General features: G+C 48.1%; 1 protein-coding gene across 7 annotated transcripts in view; it reads left to right on the top strand.

The window, feature by feature from the left end:
* Nucleotides 1-22120, top strand: part of EVA1C (eva-1 homolog C) — an 80550-nt gene that overhangs the window by 18286 nt on the left and 40144 nt on the right. For 6 of the 7 annotated variants that reach the window (XM_072740848.1, XM_072740847.1, XM_072740846.1 and 3 more), the window contains exon 2: nt 20068-20264. The exons of the other annotated variant lie outside the window; for it this stretch is intronic. In XM_072740848.1, the coding sequence (XP_072596949.1) occupies nt 20068-20264 (197 nt within the window). The remainder of the gene's footprint in view (nt 1-20067; nt 20265-22120) is intronic. 7 annotated transcript variants of the gene reach the window in all.

Below are 22120 nucleotides of genomic sequence, written 5' to 3'. Positions count from 1 at the left end.
GGCTGCTCGATAGACGTCATGTTGTCACGGAGATCGTGGTCACAACACGTGTGGTTCCCAAAACTTCAGCTGCCCCTCGTTGGTCTCTTCCTCATACCTTTGCACAAAACAAGAACTAATGGAGGTAATGCTACTAAAGAAGCAGGTTTTTTTTTTTTTTAAAGATTTTATTTATTTATTCATGAGAGACACAGAGAGAGAGAGCCAGAGACACAGGCAGAGGGAGAAGCAGGCTCCTTGCAGGGAGCCCAATGTGGGACTCGATCCCGGGTCTCCAGGATCACACCCTGGGCTGAAGGCAGCGCTAAACCACTGAGCCACCCAGGGATCCCCTAAAGAAGCAGGTTTATAGAGAGCAGGTATGGGTGGAATTGTGTCCACTCACTGTCCCCACCCTGCCACCGGGAAGGTATATTGGAGTCCTCACCCCTGCTACCCCAGAATGGGACCTCCCTCATAGAGAACACCTTTATAGAAGTAATTGAGTTGAGACAAGGTTATCGGGGTGGCTCCCAATCCAGTACGACCGGAGTCCTTCAAAAGAGGAGATTGGGACGCAGAGACGTGCACAGGGAGTATATTACGTGAAGGTTACGATGATGCTCCCCAAGCCAAAGAACCACCAGATGAGGGAGATGGGCCTGGAACAGGTCCTTTCCAGAACCTTCAGAGGGAGTGTGCCCTGTGGACCCCTTGATCCCTGCTTTCCAGCCTCCAGAACTGTGTAAGGGTCCATTTCTATTGTGGAGAGTCACCCAGTTTGTGGTGCTGAGATACAGCGCTGCAGGAATTAATGCAGCAGAGCTTCGGGGAGCGAGCACTTGGGCAGCCCCAGTGGCTCAGCGGTTTAGCGCCGCCTTCAGCCCGGGGTGTGATCCTGGAGACCCGGGATCGAGTCCCACATCGGGCTTCCTGCATGGAGCCTGCTCCTCCCTCTGCCTGTGTCTCTGCCTCTCTGTGTGTGTGTATCTCTCATGAATGAATAAATAAATAAAATCTTAAAAAAAAATAAAAGAAACAAGCACTTCCCATAAGCAGTGCTGTCACTGTCCTCACGGTATAGATGACCCCCCCAAGGCAGGGAGGGACTGGGCGCTTTGCTCACGGCTACTCGAGCCCCGCTTTGGTCAACCCTGGAACATCCGCCACTGCCTGTCCACCTACTTCCCCGCCTGGCCCTTCCTTCCGTGGTTCTCCCTCTCAGGCTCCTTTCTGGGGCCTTCTTGGTGGCCGCATCTCTTGAGTATCTGCTTCCCCCCCAGTCCCCATCCTGTCCCCGTCCTGTCCACGGTTCTGCCACCAGCCATTTCCCAGGGGCCGGGGCTCCAGCCACCACCGCTAGTGCTGCCAGCTGACTTGCTGGACCCCTCCTCTGGGGGCCTCCGACCCAGGGCGCTCCGAGGAACCCCCCCCCCCCCCCCCCGCAGAACACTCCCACGGAGCCTGCATTCTGGGTGCTGAACTTCCCAGGTGCCTGTGCCACCAGTCCTCACTGTGTCCTTCCTGTCCCTTGTGCCGCATCCCTCCCTCCCCTTGTCACCTGCCTCCCCCTCCCCAGTCCAGATTCTAGGACCAAAATCAACTGCCATTTCGGTCTGGACACACATCATTTGCGGGGCCTGGTGCACAATGAAAAGGGGAGCCCCTCGCTCAGAAATCAGGGGGCATGTGCTGTTGGAGTCCTAAAATAGGCAGTTTTCTCCTCCCTTCTGTGGTCTCTCTCCCAGCTCATCAGAGTGTGTGTATTTGCTCTTCATGTTGTTCTGAGTCAAGAAAATGAGCATTTTAAGTTATTCATGTAGATTTTACTGTTCATCGTCATGTTGGGCTATGCCAGTTGGTTTTTAAAAAAATATTTATTTATTTATTTATTTACTTTGAGAGAGAGAGAGAGAGAGAGAACAGGATGGGGATGGGTAGAGGGAGAGAGAAAACCTCCAGCAGACTCTGAGCTGAGCATGGACCCTGATCCAGGGCTCCATCCCATGACCCTGAGATCATGACCTGAGCCAAAACCGAGAGTCTGATGGTCAATCGACTGCACCACCCAGGTACCCCAGGAGATGCCAGTTTTAAGTGCAGATGTAAGAGCTTGAAGGAATCTATGGGATTACAGAAATGACACAACTCACAATGTGCGCCTGTACTACACACTCATTGCCGCCCTCTACTTTGGCTTACTGGTGTGCGGGGAAGGACTGAAAATTCCCCTGACTTTGCCGTTCCTTCCCGTCCTCGTTTTCAGCACAGGCAGCGGGCTCACACAGGCTGTGACCCAAGGAAGGATGGCTGTGACGGGGCTCCTTGTCCATTCTCTTTCTCACAGTGCCATTGCCTCCCTCTTTGTTCAAAGCCAATTCTTTTTTTTTTTTTTTTAAGATTTTATTTATTTATTCATGAGAGACCCAGAGAGAGAGGCAGAGACATAGGCAGAGGGAGAAGCAGGCTCCTTGCAAGGAGCCGGATGCGGGACTCGATCCCAGGACCCCGGGGTTCTCGACCTGAGCTGAAGGCAGACGCTCAACCGCTGAGCCACCCAGGGGCCCTCAAAGCCAATCCTGATTCTGGCAGAAACTGTGGCTGCTCGGTGCTTGCTGTCTGCATTTCTGTCTACCGTCCTGGACAGAATATGCCTAACTGATGCTCGTTTTGAGTTTTCCTGAGAGCATTGCCATTGTGGGTCCACCAGAATTCTATGCTCAGGGCGTCTCAAATCACCATGAGAACACAGTGACAAGAAAGGGTGGCATCTCCTAGTGCAGGTGCCTCCTCTGCCCATGCACATGCCCCACTGTCTTATCCGGACTTTGCTTACAAAACGTGAGTTCAAATATTAAATTATGAAGAATTTCAAGATGATGACAGCAGAGCGTTAAACCAGGTGTGGGGCCTTCTGACTGTGGGGCAGTACGCAATGCTCTGGTCATAGGCCCCCGATGTTGACTCTGGTCTCAGCCCCTCCCACCCGATCCTCCTGCGGGGAGCTTAGCTGAGGGCTGCATCAGTGCTCCCCAGCAGGATTGCCACTACCCTAATTTCATCCTGGGTTTCTCCAATCCATCCAACACAGACCACTAGAAGGGTTTCTCTGAATAATAAATCTGACCAGCATCACTCACCTGCCTACAAGCCTGCAGTAGCTCCTATCTGAATTTCTTTAGGTGGAAATTCAGACTCGTTAGCTAGGCACTGCATACTTCTTCAGCCTTTGCCCCTGACCTCATACCCTGCCCCCTGGCCAGCTGTGCTGAATGTCTACACAGGCCCTCTGAGGCTTTGCACATCTGTCCCTGATGCCCAAGGCTTATTTTCACTTGGTTGGCTCCCGCTCTTTCTCCCGGTGTCACCTCCCACTTGGAAGACCTCTTGACCCCTTGGGTGTGTTTTAAATGCTGGTTTTATTGCCCCTTCTCTGTCCCCAGTGTTTTAAACACCCCCTGTGCTTAAGCATTAAGCGTAATATTATAACAAAGCGTAGAGGGAGAAGAGGTGAGTTCTTCTGTCATTCAGAGCCATGGATTCAGGGTTAGTGAGGAGCCCTTTGAGCCCAGAGAAGAGACTCTGGGCTCAGAGTTGGAGGGGGACCTTGTTCTGGCCCCATCACCAGGGGCTGTGCCACCTTCCATGCAGCCGGAGTCAAAGACTTCTCCTGGCATCTCGGAGAGCTGGTGTGAGGATCAGAAGAGCAAGGAGATGGCAAGGATTTTTTTTTCAAAGGTTGAACTTTATTAAAAAATGGTAGGAATGGATATAATTATATTCTTTTAAAAATCAAAGACAGGGGCAGCCTGGGTGGCTCAGTGGTTTAGCACTGCCTTCGGCCCAGGGCATGATCCTAGGGTCCTGGGATCGAGTCCCACGTTGGGCTCCCTGCATGGGGCCTGCTTCTCCCTCTGCTTGTCTCTCTCTCTCGCTCCCTCTCTTTCTTTTTTTTTTTTCTCTCTCTCATAAATAAATAGAATCTTTAAAAAAAATAAAAATTAAAAAAAAATAAAAATCAAAGACAAAGTCCTGCCACATTGAGAGGGGCTCTGAAGGCAATCCCAGAGTGATTCTGCATGTTGGAATTACATACGAACAGTGACCATTTAGGAGACTAGTAATTACATGGATAAATAAATCCTACTCTGGTTCGTATATAAACACACCTGATTTTCATTATGTGAGGGGGTTATATTCCATAAGCCACTGCCTTACGACACCCGAATTAACAAATACTGGACAGTTGTTCATAGGGAAATATATAACTTCTTTTTATGTGTCTTTCTGTTGAATGACACCTTATTTAACATATATTGGGGATTTGTTAATATTGAACTCATGGCCAGCAGCGCTCTAACTCATGCCTGCGGGAAACTTCTCTAGCACACACATGTTCTTTGCAAGGCCCATCCCAGCCTTCTGGAGCTGAGGCACACCTGATGGTATTTCAGCACTGTGCTTGGAGCACAGTTACCCACACCAAGCACAAAAATGTGAAAAGCACTGGTACCAAACAGACCATGGGAAGGATATTTTGTTTTGATATGAGAGCTGAATCCAGAAGGTAGAGTGTCCCCGCACCTCAGCTGGGATTGGGCCTTTTTGCTGACAACAACTTCTCAAGCTGGGAAAGGCCTGCAGCTGCTGATCTGGGAGTTACAAATAAATGTTCATAAGAAGGTGGATTTGCAAATATGGAATCGGTGAATAATAAGAATCAGCTGCCTGTGTCAGGGACTAGGGTCAGATTTTCCTCAACTTAACTTTCCAGAAGATAACAGGAGCCAGTAACTAGAGAAGAACTCTTGGGGTGGTAGAGAATAAAGGAGATAAAATAGGGCTCAGAAGTGAGTGGTGTGCAATGAAATACCTCCTCATGCCAGTCAGAATGGCTAAAATGAACAAGTCAGTAAAGAACAGATGTTGGCGAGGATGCAGAGAAAGGGGAACCCTCTTTACACTGTTGGTGAGAATGCAAGCTGGTGTAGCCACTCTGGAAAACAGTATGGAGGGTCTCAAAAAGTTGAAAATAGAACTACCCTATGAGCCAGCAATTGCCTTACTGGGTATTTATCTAGAAGATACAAATGTAGTGATCTGAAGGGGCATCTGAACCCTCAAAGTTTATAGCAGCAGTGTCCACTATAGCCAAACTATGGAAAGAGGCCAGACGTCCATCAACAGATGAACAGATAAAGATGTGATACAGATATATATCACAATGGAATATGACTCAGCCATCAAAAAAAAAACTTGCCATTTGCAACGATGTGGATGGAACTAGAGGGTATTATGCTAAGTGAAATAAGTCAGTCAGGGAGAGACAGTTACATGATCTCACTCATGCGGAATATAAGAAACAAAACAGCATCATAGGGGAAGGGAGGAAAAAATAAAACAAGATGCAATCAGAGAGGGAGACAAACCATAAGAGACTCTTTTTTTTTTTTTTAAGATTTTATTTATTTATTCATGAGAGACACAGAAAGAAAGAGGCAGAGACACAGGCAGAGGGAGAAGCAGGTTCCATGCAGGGACCCTGATGTGGGACTCCATCCCAGGTCTCCAGGATCAGGCCCTGGGCTAAAGGCAGCACTGAACCGCTGAGCCACCAAGGCTGCCTCAAGAGACTCTTAATTATAGAAAACCAACTGAGGGTCACTGGGGAGCAAGAGAGTGGGGGATGGGGTAACTGGGTGATGGGCATTAAGAAGGGCATGTGATGTGATGAACCCTGGGTGTTATATAAGTTATATAGTGAATCACTGACCTCAGCCTCTGTAACCACTAACACATTATATGTTAATTAATTGGATTTAAAATTTTTTTTAAAAGGTATGATTCACGAAAAAAAAGAGTAATAGGTATAATCACTCAGCTGGCATCATTTGCTTCGACGTGGATGGAACTGGAGGGTATTAGGCTGAGTGAAATAAGTCAATCGGAGAAGAACATTATATGTTCTCATTCATTTGGGGAATACAAATAATAGTGAAAGGGAATATAAGGGAAGGGAGAAGAAATGTGTGGGAACTATCAGAAAGGGAGACAGAACATAAAGACTCCTAACTCTGGGAAGCGAACTGGGGGTGGTAGAAGAGGAGGAGGGTGGGGGGGGTGGGGGTGACTGGGTGACGGGCACTTAGGGGGGCACTTGACGGGATGAGCACTGGGTGTTATTCTGTATGTTGGCAAATTGAACACCAATAAAAAATAAATTTATTATTAACAAAATAAATAAGAGTAGCCATCCTAAAAATAAATAAATAAATAGATAGATAAAGAAATAAATAGATAAAAAAATAAATAAATGGTTGTATGTAAAATTAAGTAACAGATTACGAATAGCAGGCATAAATGAGGACAGTCAGAAAAAAATGTCCACAGTGGAGGGATACAGAAGAATAAATAAGCAGCTTCTAGGAGAATTAGGGAAGTGTGCCCCCCACCCCCACCAGAGCCATTTGGTGCAGCTGAGCCTGCCGGGGAAGTTTTAAATCCATCCCCGGGGGGGAATGTGCCAGGGACTCAATTAAGGAGGAATATAAAGAGCATGGCCAGGCCAGCCCAGCTACTATGTGGGCGCCCGTATTTCTTTACATTTGTCCAGCCTCCCCTGCGTCTGTGAAATACAAAGAGAGAAATATTGTTACTTCCCCTAATTCTAACTCAAAACCAAAGAACAGGCAAGCCAAATGACCTGTCCAAAATCCTCCACGGATCCAGTGAGGAGGCTGTTAACGGATGTAAGGTCACTCAGACTGGGCCCAAGCACAGCCTTTGGGATACGCTATTTACATTCATTTCAACTTTTAGAAACTTGCCTGCTCTGGTTTTGTCCCCTGCTTAGGAAACAAGACTCGTTCTACCCCAAGTACAGCAAACCTGTCCTGCTCCTAAATCTAATTGCTGGGACCTTCCAAATAGCTTTCTGAGATTTATGGTGCTACTCACCAAACATCATCATCATGTCTAAAGGTAAAAAAAAAAAAAAAAAAAGGTTTCATTATTATGAGCAGTGAAATCACTCTATAATTTTCCAATTAACTGACTGCAGCACAAAATGCATGCCCTGAAGTCTTCATTTCGACGTTGAGCATATCCCATGTCCCTTGATCATCCTACACATTTCGGCAGTGGGCAGACACGAAGAAAGCAATCTGAAGTTGAAAGGCTGTTTACCAGGCGGGCAGGGAGGCAGCACCTGTCCGCCCCCACGGCCGTCCCTGGGCTGGGCTATGTGGGGCCTTCTGGTTGGTCAGCTTCCCTGAGTGTTTCTGAGAGCCTTTTGTTGTACAGGGGGATAGAGCGGCTAATTTGGCCAGTTCCAAGCAGGAAAGATCAAGTGTAGATTTCATATCTGACTTTCAAGTGCTGGTAAAAAGTTGCATTAAGTTATCAAATGCACTGCGATCCCCCTCCTTCATCGCCAAGTGGCTGTGTAGTTTGGGGGTTGCTTGGCATCCCAAAGAAAAGGAAACGTATTCCGTTTAGGTGCTTGAGGCAAATGGGGATTGATCCAGTTACCTTCACACTAACCTAATCCAGATGGTGTTCACTGAATAACTTTCTGGGTTTAGTACCTGATTACCAAACAAGGTGTTCATTTTTATGGGATTTTTGAAAACTTTGGTTGAAAAGCGTGAAGGAGCTCCTGCCGGACCCGTTCAGAATAAAATAGTGAGCATGATCATAAGATTATAATTCAAGGGATGCCTGGATGGCTCGGCGGTTGAGGGTTGAGCATCTACCTTTGGCTCAGGGTGTGATCCTGGAGTTTCAGGATCAAGTCTCACATCAGGCTGCCTGAAGGGAGTCTGCTTCTCCCTCTGCCTATGTCTCTCTCATGAATAAATAAATAAAAAGTCTTAATAAAAAAAAGTTTGTAATTCAAGCCCAACACAGCATGCTTGGAATAATTTTTAATCAGTTGATTTGTACCCTTCTTTTTCTGTGTATATATATGAAAATATGTGTGTATATTACGGTATATATATATATATATGGTATATGTCATACATATATGTATATACAATATGGTATATTACTGTGTTGTAAATTGGGGATTAAGTTCTCCCAGGATCACTCCATCATGTCCATGGAAATTATACTTAGGAAGGCATATGAAGGGATCCTGGGCTGGCTCAGTGGTTTAGCGCCTGCCTTTGGCCCAGGGTGTGATCCTGGAGACCCGGGATCGAGTCCCACATTGGGCTCCTGGCATGGAGCCTGCTTCTCCCTCTGCCTGTGTCTCTGCCTGCCTCTCTCTCTCTCTCTCTCTCTGTCTTTTATAAATGAATAATTAAAAAAAAAAAATCTAAAAAAAAAAAAAAAAGGAAGGCATATGAAATTAAAGGGTTTAGGGATACTTGGGTGGCTCAGTAGTTAAGTGTCTGCCTTTGGCCCAGGGTGTGATCCTGGAGTCCCGGGATCGAGTTCCATGTCGGGCTCCCTGCAGGGAGCTTGCTTCTCCCTCTGCCTCTGTCTCTGCCTCTCTCTGTGTGTCTTTCATGAATAAATAAATAAAATCTTAAAACAAAAGAAATTAAAGGGTTTGTTATTCTCACAGGTCCTAGAGGAGAGAGGCATGGAGGCCACACAGGGGGCCATATGGGAAGAGTGCCCAGGGAGCAGCTCAACCAAGCAGGGTGGGGAGCTGAGAGAGAGAGCACCTGTAGGCAAAGGCCTTTACTGGGGGTTAGGTGGAAGTCACAAGCAAAGGCATGAGGCATTTTATTGGTGTGTTTGAATGTGACTAGGTCATGGTCAGGGAGCCTAAGAAGGGGAACTGGTTAGCAGGGGGCCAGCCTTATGACCCCGATCACTGCTCAGGAAAATTGAAGTTTTAAGATACAATTACATAGTGAGATGTGTAGGTACTGGGTGATGCCAGTTGCTGTAAGCATTTGTCAGAATCTGCTATTCATTCCCTTCTAACCACCTCTCGCTCTGCTTACTCTGTCTTCCTCACTCTCTTACGCATTTAAAAACAATCCCCTGCCCTCCTACTATATGTCAGATTCTTTCTGGGTGCCAGGGACAGAGCGACAAATGAAAAAAGTCTCTCTTACATTCAAAAGCAGGGAAGCTGACAGTAGATCTCTGTGCAGTGAAATACAGCAAAATCAGGCATGGGGGGTGCATTAGCTGTGCTGCTTTGCAGAGCACCCGGGGGAGGCCTGTCTTACAAGGTTACCTGTGAACAGAGAGCAGGGTGTAGGGAGGAAGGGAAATAGATATTTGGAAGAAGATGGTTTTAGGCAAATAGAGCAGCCAAAGCAAAATCCCAAGGTGGGAGTGTTGGTGGCATTTCTAAGAAACAAGAAGACCACTGTGGCCATAGCCAAAGGGAGGATGGTAGGAGATGAGGGACCCTGATCACAAAAGGACATTAGGTTTTTGTTTGGGAGGGAGTTGCAAAGTCATACAGTGGATTGACATGTGTAGACAGATGCTTAGCCAGGCATGGGGATTCGAAATCCCTACACATAAATTGACACAGGGCATCTGCACAGAAAAATCCACTTAAAAATATACGTAATTCTAAAGGGGAAAGTCTCGGGCTTGATGAATCACAGGGTAGGTGTGCAGATAGAGAAAACAAGGATGTATTAGGAGAAAGGTAACAAGATAGAAGATACTTTGGGTTAGTGACTCCCAGCAACTAGCATTGGATACAAGAATTCCAAGTCCTGGGGGCAATGGGAAAGTCTCCATATGCCTGGCAGCTGGTCACTGGGTGCCATCTGGCATCCCTGAAAGATATAGGATATTCATTTCTCAAGGCGGAAAAGTCACAGAAAGAGCCAGGGGACATTGTCACTTTACTCCACAAAGGTTCGCAATCAGTTTCCAAGGTTAGATTTTCCCATATGATTAGAAGTTTGAGAGTATTTTAATCAGTACACTTTGGGATTCCTTTAAATGCTCTTGGAACAATGCAAACATGGGAAGTTTGTAGGTTTGATGCTTTTGGAAATAGCATTTTTATTTGGTTTTAAGAAAACCAAGCAGTTTTGTTCTCAAAGGGAATGGCTGACTTTGTTGAGAAAAAGTGGTCAGAAACTGGATTTCAGGAATTTGTAGGCTGAAAAGTGGCTTATCAGAAGCCAGCAAACTTAACCCAAATTAGCACTTAGCTGGTTCTTTTCGGGGATCGTTGTACTCATTTCTGTGAAAAATGCTTCCATGGCACCCTGAAACCTGAGGACAAATGATTGATGGCATAATCCCCCCCATCGTGGAGATGAGCCCCTCTTTGGGGGCCGTTTTTTTAAAAATATTTTTCTTATTTATTCATGAGAGATATACACAGAGGGAGGCGGAGACACAGGCAGTGGGAGAAGCAGGCTCCCTGCGGGGAGCCTGATGCGGGATTCGATCCCAGGACCCCAGGATCACGACCTGAGCTGAAGGCAGATGCTCAGCCAGTGAGCCACACAAGCATTCCATGGGGGAGGCAATTTCATAGAATATGAAAACAAACATCATCTACTCTTTTATCAGATGTCTTTGTCCCAAGGCCAAATCAAGGCAAAGCTGGAAAGAGGTGGAGTATTTGGAGTATTTCTTGTCCTTGCCTTCTCTGGGGCTCTCTCCTCCAGAGATTGGACTGCCAATCTATTTTCCTTCTAATACACTCACTCTCTCCTCAGGGAAGAAAAACAACCTGCCAGCCACCATATAAGGTGCCCTACTTATGCTATTTCTAATCCCTTGCACGTCAACCCTCTAAAAAAGTAAGCGTGTCCCTGGTTTTACAGATGAGATCTAAAGAGGCTGTACTCAACTTCCCCAAAGAAGCATCTGATCTGAGTCGGCCCAGAGCCTGATTTCCCCATGTCATAGCCCATGGCCACCACCTCTGTGTTTTGGCACTTCTGACCCAAGGTCAACACTCTGGAGTGAAGAACACTCGCCATCCAGTGTGTTGACAGCCCCTCGCCCTCTCCCCCATCCATCAGTGTACAGAACCAAGGATATCGCCTGCCTGAGAACCTTCTTGTCTCTGCTTTCCACTTTTGCTAATGGAGTTTTTAAAAAGTCAGTGATGTTGCGGAGACTGATGACTAATTAATGAGGCCTCTAATCCCTTTTAACGCATTAGTAATTTAACTCACTTTAATTGCAGCAAGGTCTTAACTCAAATAAATGACTCCCGGATGAGAACTGAAAGTCCTGTGGAATGGTGTCAACAATACGCATCACAAACCAACACAGTATGTTTGGTGAAAATTGAGGTACTTCTCAAAGTCCTGGCAGATTTCTACTCAACATGAGTACTGATTGAGAGAATGCTGGAGTACTTGGGTAGGCTAGCTGCTGAAACAAACGACTCCCAAATCCTAGGGGGAATAACAGAATAAAGGATGGGTTCTTGTTCATGCCGTGACCCAGTGTAATTGTAAAGCGAGAGGCTGTGTTCCATGCAGTCATTCAGGGACCCAGGTTCCCTCCATCTTGTGCCTTCCCCATCTTTTCCGGATCCTCAGAGCTGTCCTTGTCCCTTCTGTCTTCCACATGTGACAGCAGATGGGGAGAGAGAGGGAGTGGAGGGTCACATGGAATCTCTAGGGCCAGATCTGAAAGTGGCAAACATCACTTCTGCCCTCTTTCCATTGGCCAGAACTTTCTACTGGCCCACATGATTGTAAGGGGGAGTGGGAAATATGCCCCTCCCACGTGCTCAGAAGACAATGTATGGTCCCTACCCCATCGAGACTCCCAGTTCACCTTCTGTCCTCCTCTAGTCTGTTCTGGGACCAGGACCAGTTCATCACTCAAAATCAGAGAGCTGCCGTTGGTCCTCCCTAGCCTCGCGATTCCCCATCAAACACCCAACACACACACATACACCGATGGCTCTTGTTCTCTCCATAATTAACCTCCAGGTTCAACTTTTTTGGGCCAAACCTGGCCCCTAGAGAAATGACCTAAACTGACCTCATTCAGAGATCTGAATGCTCTTGGGTGTGTGGTGCCCAGTCATGAGCCCTTCATCCATTGTGGGGCCTTTCCTGCTCTCTTAGAAACACTGACTCATTGCCCTAGAGCCACACGGGCTGCCCCCTGCTCCTGCTTTTGCCAATTCTCTAAACACACTCCCAAACACAAAAGAAAAAAAAATGCTCTTCTGGAAAGGAACTTCAAACATGTAGAAACACCTTTGAGTATTTGTGAATAAAAGGGTGTAGTCTCTTATCAAAAGCATTAATGCACCGGAGGGTGCTGTCCCATTATATAAGCGGGGGAGGGTAGAGGGCAACAGAATTCTACTCTCTTCCCAGAAGGAAGATGGGGAAATTGGAAATTGGCCCCCGGTGATTAGAGGACTTTAGCACTCGGATGTAAGGCCAGCAACTGATGTACTTATATCCTGTGCCTCAAGTGACTCAGGCAGCATCATCCCTCGGGAAACCTGAACTCTCATGGAGGGCTCTGCCTTCAGAAAAGGAAGGAGGAAGAATTCGCAGCTTGTTTGGCCTGTTCTAAATATTGGCAATGTTGTAAGCCTTAATTATTTTTTAAAAGATTAAAAAAAAAAATCTCTGCACCTAACGTGGGGCCCGAACTTATAGCCCTGAGATCAAGAGTCTTGTGTTCCACTGACTGAGCCAGCCAGGCACCTGGTAAACTTTAATTATTAAAAAAAAAAAAAAAAGGAAAGGAAGAGAAGGAGAGAGGAAGAGGAAGAAAGGAAGGGAGAGAGGAAGGAAGGAAGACAGGCAAGAGGGAAGGTGTTCTTTTCCCCTCAGGCTGAGCAGTGACAGTTCTGGACCTCGAGGGTGGCCACCAGGCTGTGTACTTGTCTCTGAGTTGATGGTAAGACCATCAACTGTACTTAGAGCATCATCAGTGCTTAGAGCAGACAGGACTGACCGGGAATGCGGTTTGATTTGCCAGCGACCAAAGAGCTCTGGGGAGATTTGTGTTCTTCGGGGTTGACAGTACAATAGCCATCCCCTTGACGGGTGCTGTGGGTTATGGCTGATAAAGATGCTGATAAAGATATTGTCTGATCCTCACCGTAAAGCATGAGGACACCAATGCTGAGAGATGATGGGCACAGTCCCACACCTTACATCCCACTGGGAACCCTGCTCTGGGGTGTTTACTCCTCTGCTGTGTGCTCCTTCTCCCTGTCCCCCAATACTGTGTGATGAGGATTCTGAAGCCATATGAGATCCTGAAATCGGTCAAGTTAAGCACAGCTGTCAGCCCTGACTGTGGTTTATGAAACTCTAGATGTTTCCTCAAGAATGATGTGCTTGGGGGCACCCAGGTGGTGCAGTTATTGAAGCGTCTGACAGTTGGTTTCGGCTCAGGTTGTGATCTCAGGGTCATGACCTCAGGGTCGTGAGATGGAGCCCCGTGTCAGGCTCCAAGCTCAGTGCAGAGTCTGCTTTGGATTCTCACTCTCCCTCTTCCTCTGCCCGTCCAGCTTGTGTGCTCTCTCAGTCTCCCTAAAATAAATCAATAAATTTTTAAAAAGGAAAAAAAAGAATGGTGTGCTTAACAATAACCCTCAGATGATTCATGCAAGAAAAAAAAAGGGAGGGCTGGTCAATTCTGTGTGACAATTGCAGTCGCTGCAGCATTGGTGTATCTGTGGCTCTGGGAAGCCCTGCAGGGAAAGAACTGTGTTCGCCTTATTTTAACCCATACACCCCAAGCTCATTTTGCTATAAAACCTCCTTTCTCCCCCTGTGTAATGTTCGTTCCTCTCCTAGAACACTTTGGAGCACACCCATGATTCCTTGAAAAATTAGTCATTTACATTCTGGTCATTCTCTGGTCCCTGGAATATTTTCTGGATAAATGGGGTTTCCTTGTAAAAGTGACAGGGGTGAGAATCTCAAGAGTGACTTGCCCTTGTCTTTCTGAAGACAGAGGAGAACTCCTGCCCCTCTAAGGGGCTCCTTCCCCATGAGTTATCCATCTACCTTTTAACAAAGGGAAATATAAAAGCCTTTATCTAAACTACCCTAAGATTTGCCCAACCCAGCCAGGCCTTTCCAGATGATCCTTTGAGGAAGTGATTTCTTAACAGTTTGCTCTTCTACCTTCTTTCAGGGCAGTAAATATTTGCCCACACACATAGAGCTGGCCCGAGAGTTCTGGCTGAGTGTATTAAGAAATAAAGTATTTTTGACTGATCCAGCGTGATGGGGTATTTGATTTAGAGAGAACCATTAACATAAAGCTGCATTGGTGGTCTCTGTTTAAAAGGGGTCTCATGGGATCCCTGGGTGGCGCAGTGGCTTGGTACCTGCCTTTGGCCCAGGGCGCGATCCTGGAGACCCGGGATTGAGTCCCATGTCGGGCTCCCAGTGCGTGGAGCCTGCTTCTCCCTCTGCCTGTGTCTTTGCCTCTCTCTCTCTCTCTCTGTGTGTGACTATCATAAATAAATGAAAATTTTAAAAAAATAAATAAAAGGAATCTCATTTGGATCAGCCATGAAACCAAGGTGTGGAGAAGCTGAGCGCTATAGTCTGAATGTTAGAGTTCCTCCAAAATTCATATGTTGAAATCCTAGGCCCCAAAGGCGATGGCATTAGGAGGTAGGGCCCCTGAGAGGTGATTAGGTCAATAGGGTGGACTCTTCATGAATGAGATTCCCTACCCCCATGAATGTTTTATAAAAGAGATGCCAGAGTTCTGTAGCCCCTTCCACCATGTGAGGACGCAGCAAGATGGTGCCAGCTCTGAACCAGGAAGAGGGACGTAACTAAAATCCAACCATGCTGGTACCTTGATCTTCGGCCTCCAGCCTGCAGAACGGTGAGAAATGAATTTCTGTTATTTATAGGCCATCTGAGCTGCCATGTTTGGCTATAACAGCCTGAATGGGCTAAATGTGGTGTATTGACTCTACACAGCGCAATGGAAAGAGCACGCACACTCAGTGGGGAGGCCGGATGGCACATTGGAAAGGGCATTAGATGGGGAGTGGGTCATCTGTCATCTGCCCCTTGTTCAACCTTGGCAGCAGGCTCCTGCTCCATCCCAGTTCCTACCTTTATCCTGGGAGATTCCTGTTCCAGAGGGCCCCCTCGTTTCCAGCAACCTTCCCTTCCACCCACTTCTCACACCCTCTTCCATGGCCGCCTCTGGACGTTTCCATCATCTGCAACTGCCCCACCTCGGAACCATGTGGGGTGCAACCTCCTGCCTCTCCAGCCTGCCGGTGTGGTTGCACCCATTCTGACCTTGTTGGATCTCAGCAGACCTCTATTCTCTTGGGCCTCCCTATGCTCATTTCCTAGTTTGGAGCCCACGTTCCCAACATTGCAAGCATCCTCTTGCTAATGCCCACTTTTGAATGTGTCCAACCTCAACCCACAGTAAGAAACATAATTTACATGCAACTTAAGGCTCATCTGCATATGTATTTATAGACACACATGCATACATAGGTCTCCCCTAGCTTTAACTTAATCACAGTTATTTAAAAATCTGACCCTGGACATGAGTTCTTATACCTTCAGCCCTGTGTCTGTCCTCATCTTTGCCAAGTTGTCTCAAGAGTCATCTGTATAAATTGTGTTGTTTCCTGTGGCTGCTGTAACAAATCATCACATGCTTGGTGGCTTAAAACAGCACAGATTTATTTTCTTACGGCTCTGGAAATCGGAGGTCTAAAATCAAGGTGTCGGCAATGCTGCATTCTTCTGGAGGCTTCAGGGCACAATCTGCTTCCTCGCCTGTTCCAGTCTCTAAAAACCACCGACATTCTTTAGCTTGTGGCTGCATCATTCCAATCTCTGGTTCCACCGCCGCATCTTTTATTGATGTTGACCTTCTACTGAGGACCTTGGTGATTATATGGAGCCTTTCAGATCCTCCAGGGTCGCCTCCCCATCTCCAGATTGCTGACTTAATCACATCCCTAAAGTCCCTTTTACGATGCAAAGGAACATGTTCCCAGGCTCTGGGTATGGGCACCTGGGGACATCACTGGGAGTGGAGGGTACTCTTCTGTCTACCAGAGGAACCATCTGGGATTTCCTCCACTTCCACTCAGTTTTCAACCTTTTCCAAACTGGCTAGTGTCCCCACTCACCATCTCAATTGCCTCTCGAAAAGGTCCTTGACGTCCTCCATGTTGCTGAAAACCATGGGTGGTTCTGATTTGTCCTTCCTCCTGACCTCGTAGCAGCTTCTGACATCATGGGCCAATCAGAATGAGGTGTGGGAAGCACCTGTGGAGAACCCTGAGGTGTGAAGGCCAGTGTCCGTCCTCACGAGCATCTCCTGCTATCACTCTGGAGTAGCATTTAGTGTAGATGCGGTTGGCTGTAGATCGTAGTATCCAACCACTGCCCTTGTCCTGTCAATCCTCCATAGGCTCCATGATGTCTAGACTTTCCTCATTGGTTTAAAAGCATTGGTCAGATAACTGTAGGTAAAAATTTTTTTTTTTAAACAAACAGTTTTATTTACCCACAAAACAGCACACCTATCACGAATGTGTAGCTGGGTGAACTTTCACAAAGTAAAACATGTATCCACCCTTCAGCTCAAGAAAAGAGCTTTGGCCAGCTCACCCACATGTCCCCTCTCTGTTACTAACCCCTCTCCTTCCAAAGGTAACACTATTCTGGGGAAGCCCAGGTGGTTTTAATCTTTTTTCTTTTAAACATACTTTGGTTTGTACAAAAGGTTTAGGTACACGACAATATTGAGGGGAAGATACAGAGTGTTCCCAAATATCCCTAGTCCCTATGCAAGCCCAGCCTCCCGCCTCATCAACATTCCCTGTCGGAGTGGTAAATGTGTTACACTGATGAACCTACATTGACACATCACAATATGGACCAAAGTCCATAGTTTACTCTGGATTCACTCTTGGCGTTTTGTGTTCTGTAGGTTTTGACAATGTGTCGTGACTTTGTCCGTCGATAGAGTGTCACGCAGAGAAGTTCTATTGCCTTCAAATCCTCCATGCCCCACCCTGCTCATTCATCCGTTCCCCCAAACCTCTGACAACTACTGGTCTTTATTTTTTACCATCACCATAGTTTTGCCTTTTCCAGGTTGTCATGTTGTTGGGGTCATATAGTCTGCTGCCTTTTCAGATTGGCTTCTTTTGCTTAATAATATGCATTTACATCTCCTCTGTCCTTTTTTTAAAAGACTTTATTTATTCATGAGAGACATGGAGAGAGAGAGAGAGAGAGAGGCAGAGACATAGGCAGAGGGAGAAGCAGGCTCCATGGAGGGAGCCCCATGTGGGACTTGATCCTGAGACTCCAGAATCATGCCCTGGGCCGAAGCCAGATGCTTAACCGCTGAGCCACCCAGGTGTCCCTCCTCTATGTCTTTCTGCAGCTTTATAGCTCATTTCATTTTAGTGCTGAATAATCTTCCATTGTCTGCACATAGGCGTAAGTTTTTGAAGAAGGAATTGGATTGACTCTAGAGCAGATTTTACTGCTGGAGTATCTTCTCCGTACCTCGTAGAGTTAGAACTGACACACTGGGAGGGGCTCCCCTTTCCCCTCAAAGTATAGAAGGGCCCAGGAGGCCTCTAGAAGCCATTCTCTACATTGAGCTTCTGCCTCGAGAACATGGCTCTCAGTATGGCATGCAGCGGGGTTCAGGCCACTGCAATGCACTCATGTCATGTTTTGATGTAAATGGTCCTATGGAGATCAAGTTCTGTTCATAGGGGATAGATGGACTACATGACAGAGAGAAGAAAGGTCATGGCCCAAGCAGCAGAAGTTTCCTTCCCCACTCATGTAACAGTCTGTGGAGAAGGCTCCTTGAAGCTTCTCCAGGAATCTGGGACCCAGGCCCCTTCTGTCTTGTACCTCCAACACTCCCACAGCCTTCTCACTTCCCTCATCTAGCTAGAGGACACATGGACTGCTGGACAAGCCATTAGTCCCAGGATTAATTTAACATTTTAGCTGATCATCCAGCGTGGTCCTGGGGAATGATGTGCAAGAAAGGTTTTGTTTGCTTTTTTTTTTTCCTTAAAGATTTTTAAATGTATTTATTAATGAAAGACACAGAGAGAGAGAGAGGCAGAGACACAGGCAGAGAGAGAAGCAGGCTCCCTGCAGGGAGCCCGACATGGGACTCGATCCTGGGATTCCAGGATCAGGCCCTGGGCCGAAGGCAGGTGCTTAACCTCTGAGCCACCCAGGTGTCCTGGCAAGAAAGTTTTAGTGATGAGTTTGAAGAGCTACAAGGTGGGGGTACCAGCCTGGGGAGCTTCGGGGTGGGTGCCAGCCGAGGGCAGCATCAGGGTGACCCTGAATTTGGGGTGTGGCTCATAACGGGGAGCTGAGATCCCACAAAGGAGGTTGGAACTTTCACAACTCATGGCTTCATTGGGGTCTGCCCAATAAAGATGTTGGCCTGTGGCTCTTGGACCACCGAGGGGGGCAGTCTCTGCCCGGCCTCTCTCCCGGTGCCTGGCGGGGAGCCCAGTGGGAGTGAGGACATTGTTCCAACCAGCAGGACCCGGACTCACAGCCCCACTGCCTGATGTCAGATCTGCTGCTCAAGCAAGAGTCCACTTCCCGAAGTGAAGCCACGTCGGGGTAGCTGACCTCTTAGCCTTCTTCCAAGGGTGGAATGGAAGAAAGGAGTTGCAGTGAGAGACCTCAGGTCTGGGTTACATGTGAAGGTGGGCACCCCGACTCTTCACCTTCAGGTTGGCAAGTGTGACCAACCTAGGGCAGATGGCACGGTCCCTTTCACTGTGTCTTTCAGGGAAGGCCAGGGACCTGCAGTGGGTGCCCTTTGCAGAGAATCCGGGTCTGAGAGGATTTGGAAATTTCAACGTGGATAACTTGAGCCCAGGGCGGTCTGTGTGGGAATAGGGGAGTTCTGAAACTGCCCTCCTCCACGGCCCCCTCCGCCCCCTCAGTGGCCAAGGCCTGCCAAACCCGTCTCCCACACACCTCACCAGAAAGTCCCTGGCTTCCCTCCCAGCTGCCTTGCAACTGACCTCATGAGGTGTGAGAAGGAGGAAAAGAATCTGCATTTCAGACAAACCTTCCTTCCTCCTTTCTGAGAAGCGGTCCAGGCCGCCCACCCCTGCCAGGCCACGCGCACGGCTCCTCAGAGCCCAAGGCCCTGTGGCTCGTCCGGCCTGCTTGAGAAGTAGCCAGGGCCGCTGGGACTGGGAGCCTGTGTTTGTTTGCTGGGGCTGTTGTAAACCAATGACTGCCGGGGTGGGGGTGACTGGACACAGCAGAAGTTCATTCCCTCGGGACTCTGGAGGCCAGAAGCCTGAGGTCAAGGTGTGGCAAGGCCAGGCTGCCTCTGGAAGGTTCTACGGAAGAATCTTTCCTTGCCTCTTGCAGCTTATGGTGGCTGCAGGCAGTTCTCTGGTTTCCTTGGCTTTGAGATGTTATCAGTCCAGCCTTTACGTGACAGTGTTCCCTCTGTCCCTTCCCTTCATCTAAGGACAGCATCACACCTGTCAAGTACCAGCCTACTCCAGGATGACTTCATTTTAACTACTTACAACTGCAAGGACCCTATTTTCAAGTAAGGGGGCATCTGTGGTTGCTGAATTTGTGGTGGGACACTGTTCAACCTGTGACAGTCCCCCCACCCACCCCCACCCCTCCCTTGGAGCAGGCCTTACCCCAGAGAAGGAGGCCTCGCCCTGGTTTCCTCTCCAGGACCGGGGAGGGGTGTCACCCCAACGTAAAATGGCATCCTCTCACTCCAGGAAGGCTCTAGCTAGTGGGAGATCCGCCAACCCAAATCTCCTCAGGGACAGGCATCTACATGCCCAAGGGACACCCACTGGAAATTTTTTCCAGCTTTATGGAGATGCTTCAGGATTTCTTGGCTCCTGGCCAATCCCAAAGGGCAAGAGCCCTCCGAGCCATCCAGTGGGCCATGCCAGACCGAGGCTTACCACTCAGGCAGGAAACCTGGCACCTGCTCCTTCAGCCTCACCTCGAGCCCGGTTTGGGGTCTCCTTCATGGGCGCTGCGAGGGAAGCCCTGCCTCCCATCTTCGGACTGACCAGCCCCTCCCTGCGAGGGGGAGCCCAGGACCTCTGGGGAGTGGTGAGTTCCTGGGCCTCTTGTAACCCAGCTGAATATTTTCCAGGTTATCTAACCAAACTCCTGCAAAACCACACCGCCTATGCCTGTGACGGGGACCATTTGAATCTGCAGTGTCCTCGGCATTCTACGATAAGTGTCCAATCGGCATTTTATGGGCAAGATTACCAAATGTGTAACACCCAGCAGCCTGCCTCCCAGAGGGAAGACAGCTTAGCCTGTGTGGCTCCCACCACATTGCAGGTACTGCCTTTCGTAGAGGCTTTAAGATGATAAAATGGTTCTCTCTCATTCTCTCTCTCCCTCTCCCTCTCTCCCTCTCCTCCTCCTGCCTTCCTCCCTCCCTCTCTCCCTTTCCTCTCTCTGTCTCTCTGTGTATATGCTGACGATTATATAGTTCACTCCAAGCAAACCTCATCCATCAAAACCCCAATTCCTACAAATCACCAATTTCATGGGTGAGCTACCATTTGCATTTCGAAAGGATCCTTCACCAAACAAGTCTAGATGGAATTCCTCCTTCCTGGAGAGCTCCCTCAACACACTTGGATGGGAGTTTATCCGAGGCACTCACTCCTCAGTGCAGTGCAGACTCTTGGGCTTGCACCTCCAGGGCCACCCCTCCCCTCAGTAGCCCAGTAGGGAGGGAAGGGTGTGGATTCTTTAGTGGAAACCACAGGGAGGCAGACAGCCGAGGTCATGATCAACTTCTCAGAGAACTCACTGGAAAGGGAGACATCAATTGTGGTCTTGAAAAAAAAGAAGGTTTTCTTCTCCGGTCATAGGGTCATAGATAATGAGGTTATTCTAGTTTCGAGGGACTTCGGGCAGCCTTTGGCTGATTTGTCCTTCTATTGGGATACTATCAGGAATTAGTGAAGAGGGGATCAGCTAAGGCTGGCTGGCTTTCTTTCTTTCTTTCTTTCTTTCTTTTTTTCTTTCTTTCTTTCTTTTTTCTTTCTTTCTTTTTATTAGTTGGTATTAGGCAAAAATTGGTGTAGGAGGTCAGAGCTAGTATTTCTTTTTTTTTAAGATTTTATTTATTTATTCATGAGACACATACACACACATACACACACACAGAGAGAAAGAGAGAGAGAGAGAGAGAGAGGTAGAGACACAGGCAGAGGGAGAAGCAGGCTCCATGCAGGGAGCCCGATGACGTGGGACTCGATCCCGGGTCTCCAGGATCACGCCCTGGGCTGAAGGTGGCGCTTAACCGCTGAACCACCAAGGGATCCCCAGAGCTAGTATTTCAATAGTGATTTTGGACTATTCTTGGCTCTTTGATTATTTTCGGCCACAGGAAATGTGGGTAAAGAGATTTCCTAGGAAGACAACAGAATCATAGAACTGGCATGACTGCTGTGTGGCTCTCCCTAAGGCCCAGAGAGGAGATGCAAAAATACTGTGATAGTATAAGGATTTTTCTATTTCTCACACCATCTATTGCTTCCATCCCAAGCATCGTAGTATCTGGGTGGCCGTGTGATTGGTAAAGATGGCAGCTGAGTAGCCAAAAGAACGTGTTCCAGTGAATTCCCTGGACGTGGGTTCCACATCCTGAGGAGAGGCCACATGTTGCTTCTGGAGAAGAGCAGTTATTTTGCTTGGGTGCCCCGCCCTCCATCCCTTCCCCCTCAGATGCCCCCCAGGAGCCGTGTCCCTGTTGGCCTGCCCCTGGTCCTTACCCCATCATCCTTGGCCACCCGTCCCTGGTGCCCGGGCCGTCCCCTGCTCTCCTGGGTGCCAATAGGACAGGAGGGAGCGCCTGCCTTGCGAAACTATGAACTCCTGGCACCCTGGAGCTCCAAAGCGTGGGCACCACCCTCACCCTGCAACATGGGTGCCTGGCTCTGCCAGGCAGGCCCCAGGGAAGAGGATGTTTCCATAGCCAAGCTGACAAGTTAGCATTTGTGAACACAACTCCGATGTTGTTCAGAAGGTTTGTTTGCCAGAAACATCCCCGCGCACTGCTCTTTCATCCAGAGATCAAGAGATCCTTTATATTTTGTGTCTCTTTTGAATGGCATTTGGGAACCGTGGCAAGGTGCTCCCTCCTCCTCAGAGTCAAGTTGCCCGATGAGGGAGAGAATAGG

The sequence above is a fragment of the Vulpes vulpes genome, chromosome 15, assembly GCF_048418805.1.
Source record: "Vulpes vulpes isolate BD-2025 chromosome 15, VulVul3, whole genome shotgun sequence".
Taxonomy (NCBI): Eukaryota; Metazoa; Chordata; class Mammalia; order Carnivora; family Canidae; genus Vulpes; species Vulpes vulpes.
Note: the sequence above shows the minus strand (reverse complement) of the source record. Positions and strands in the feature narration are given on the sequence as shown.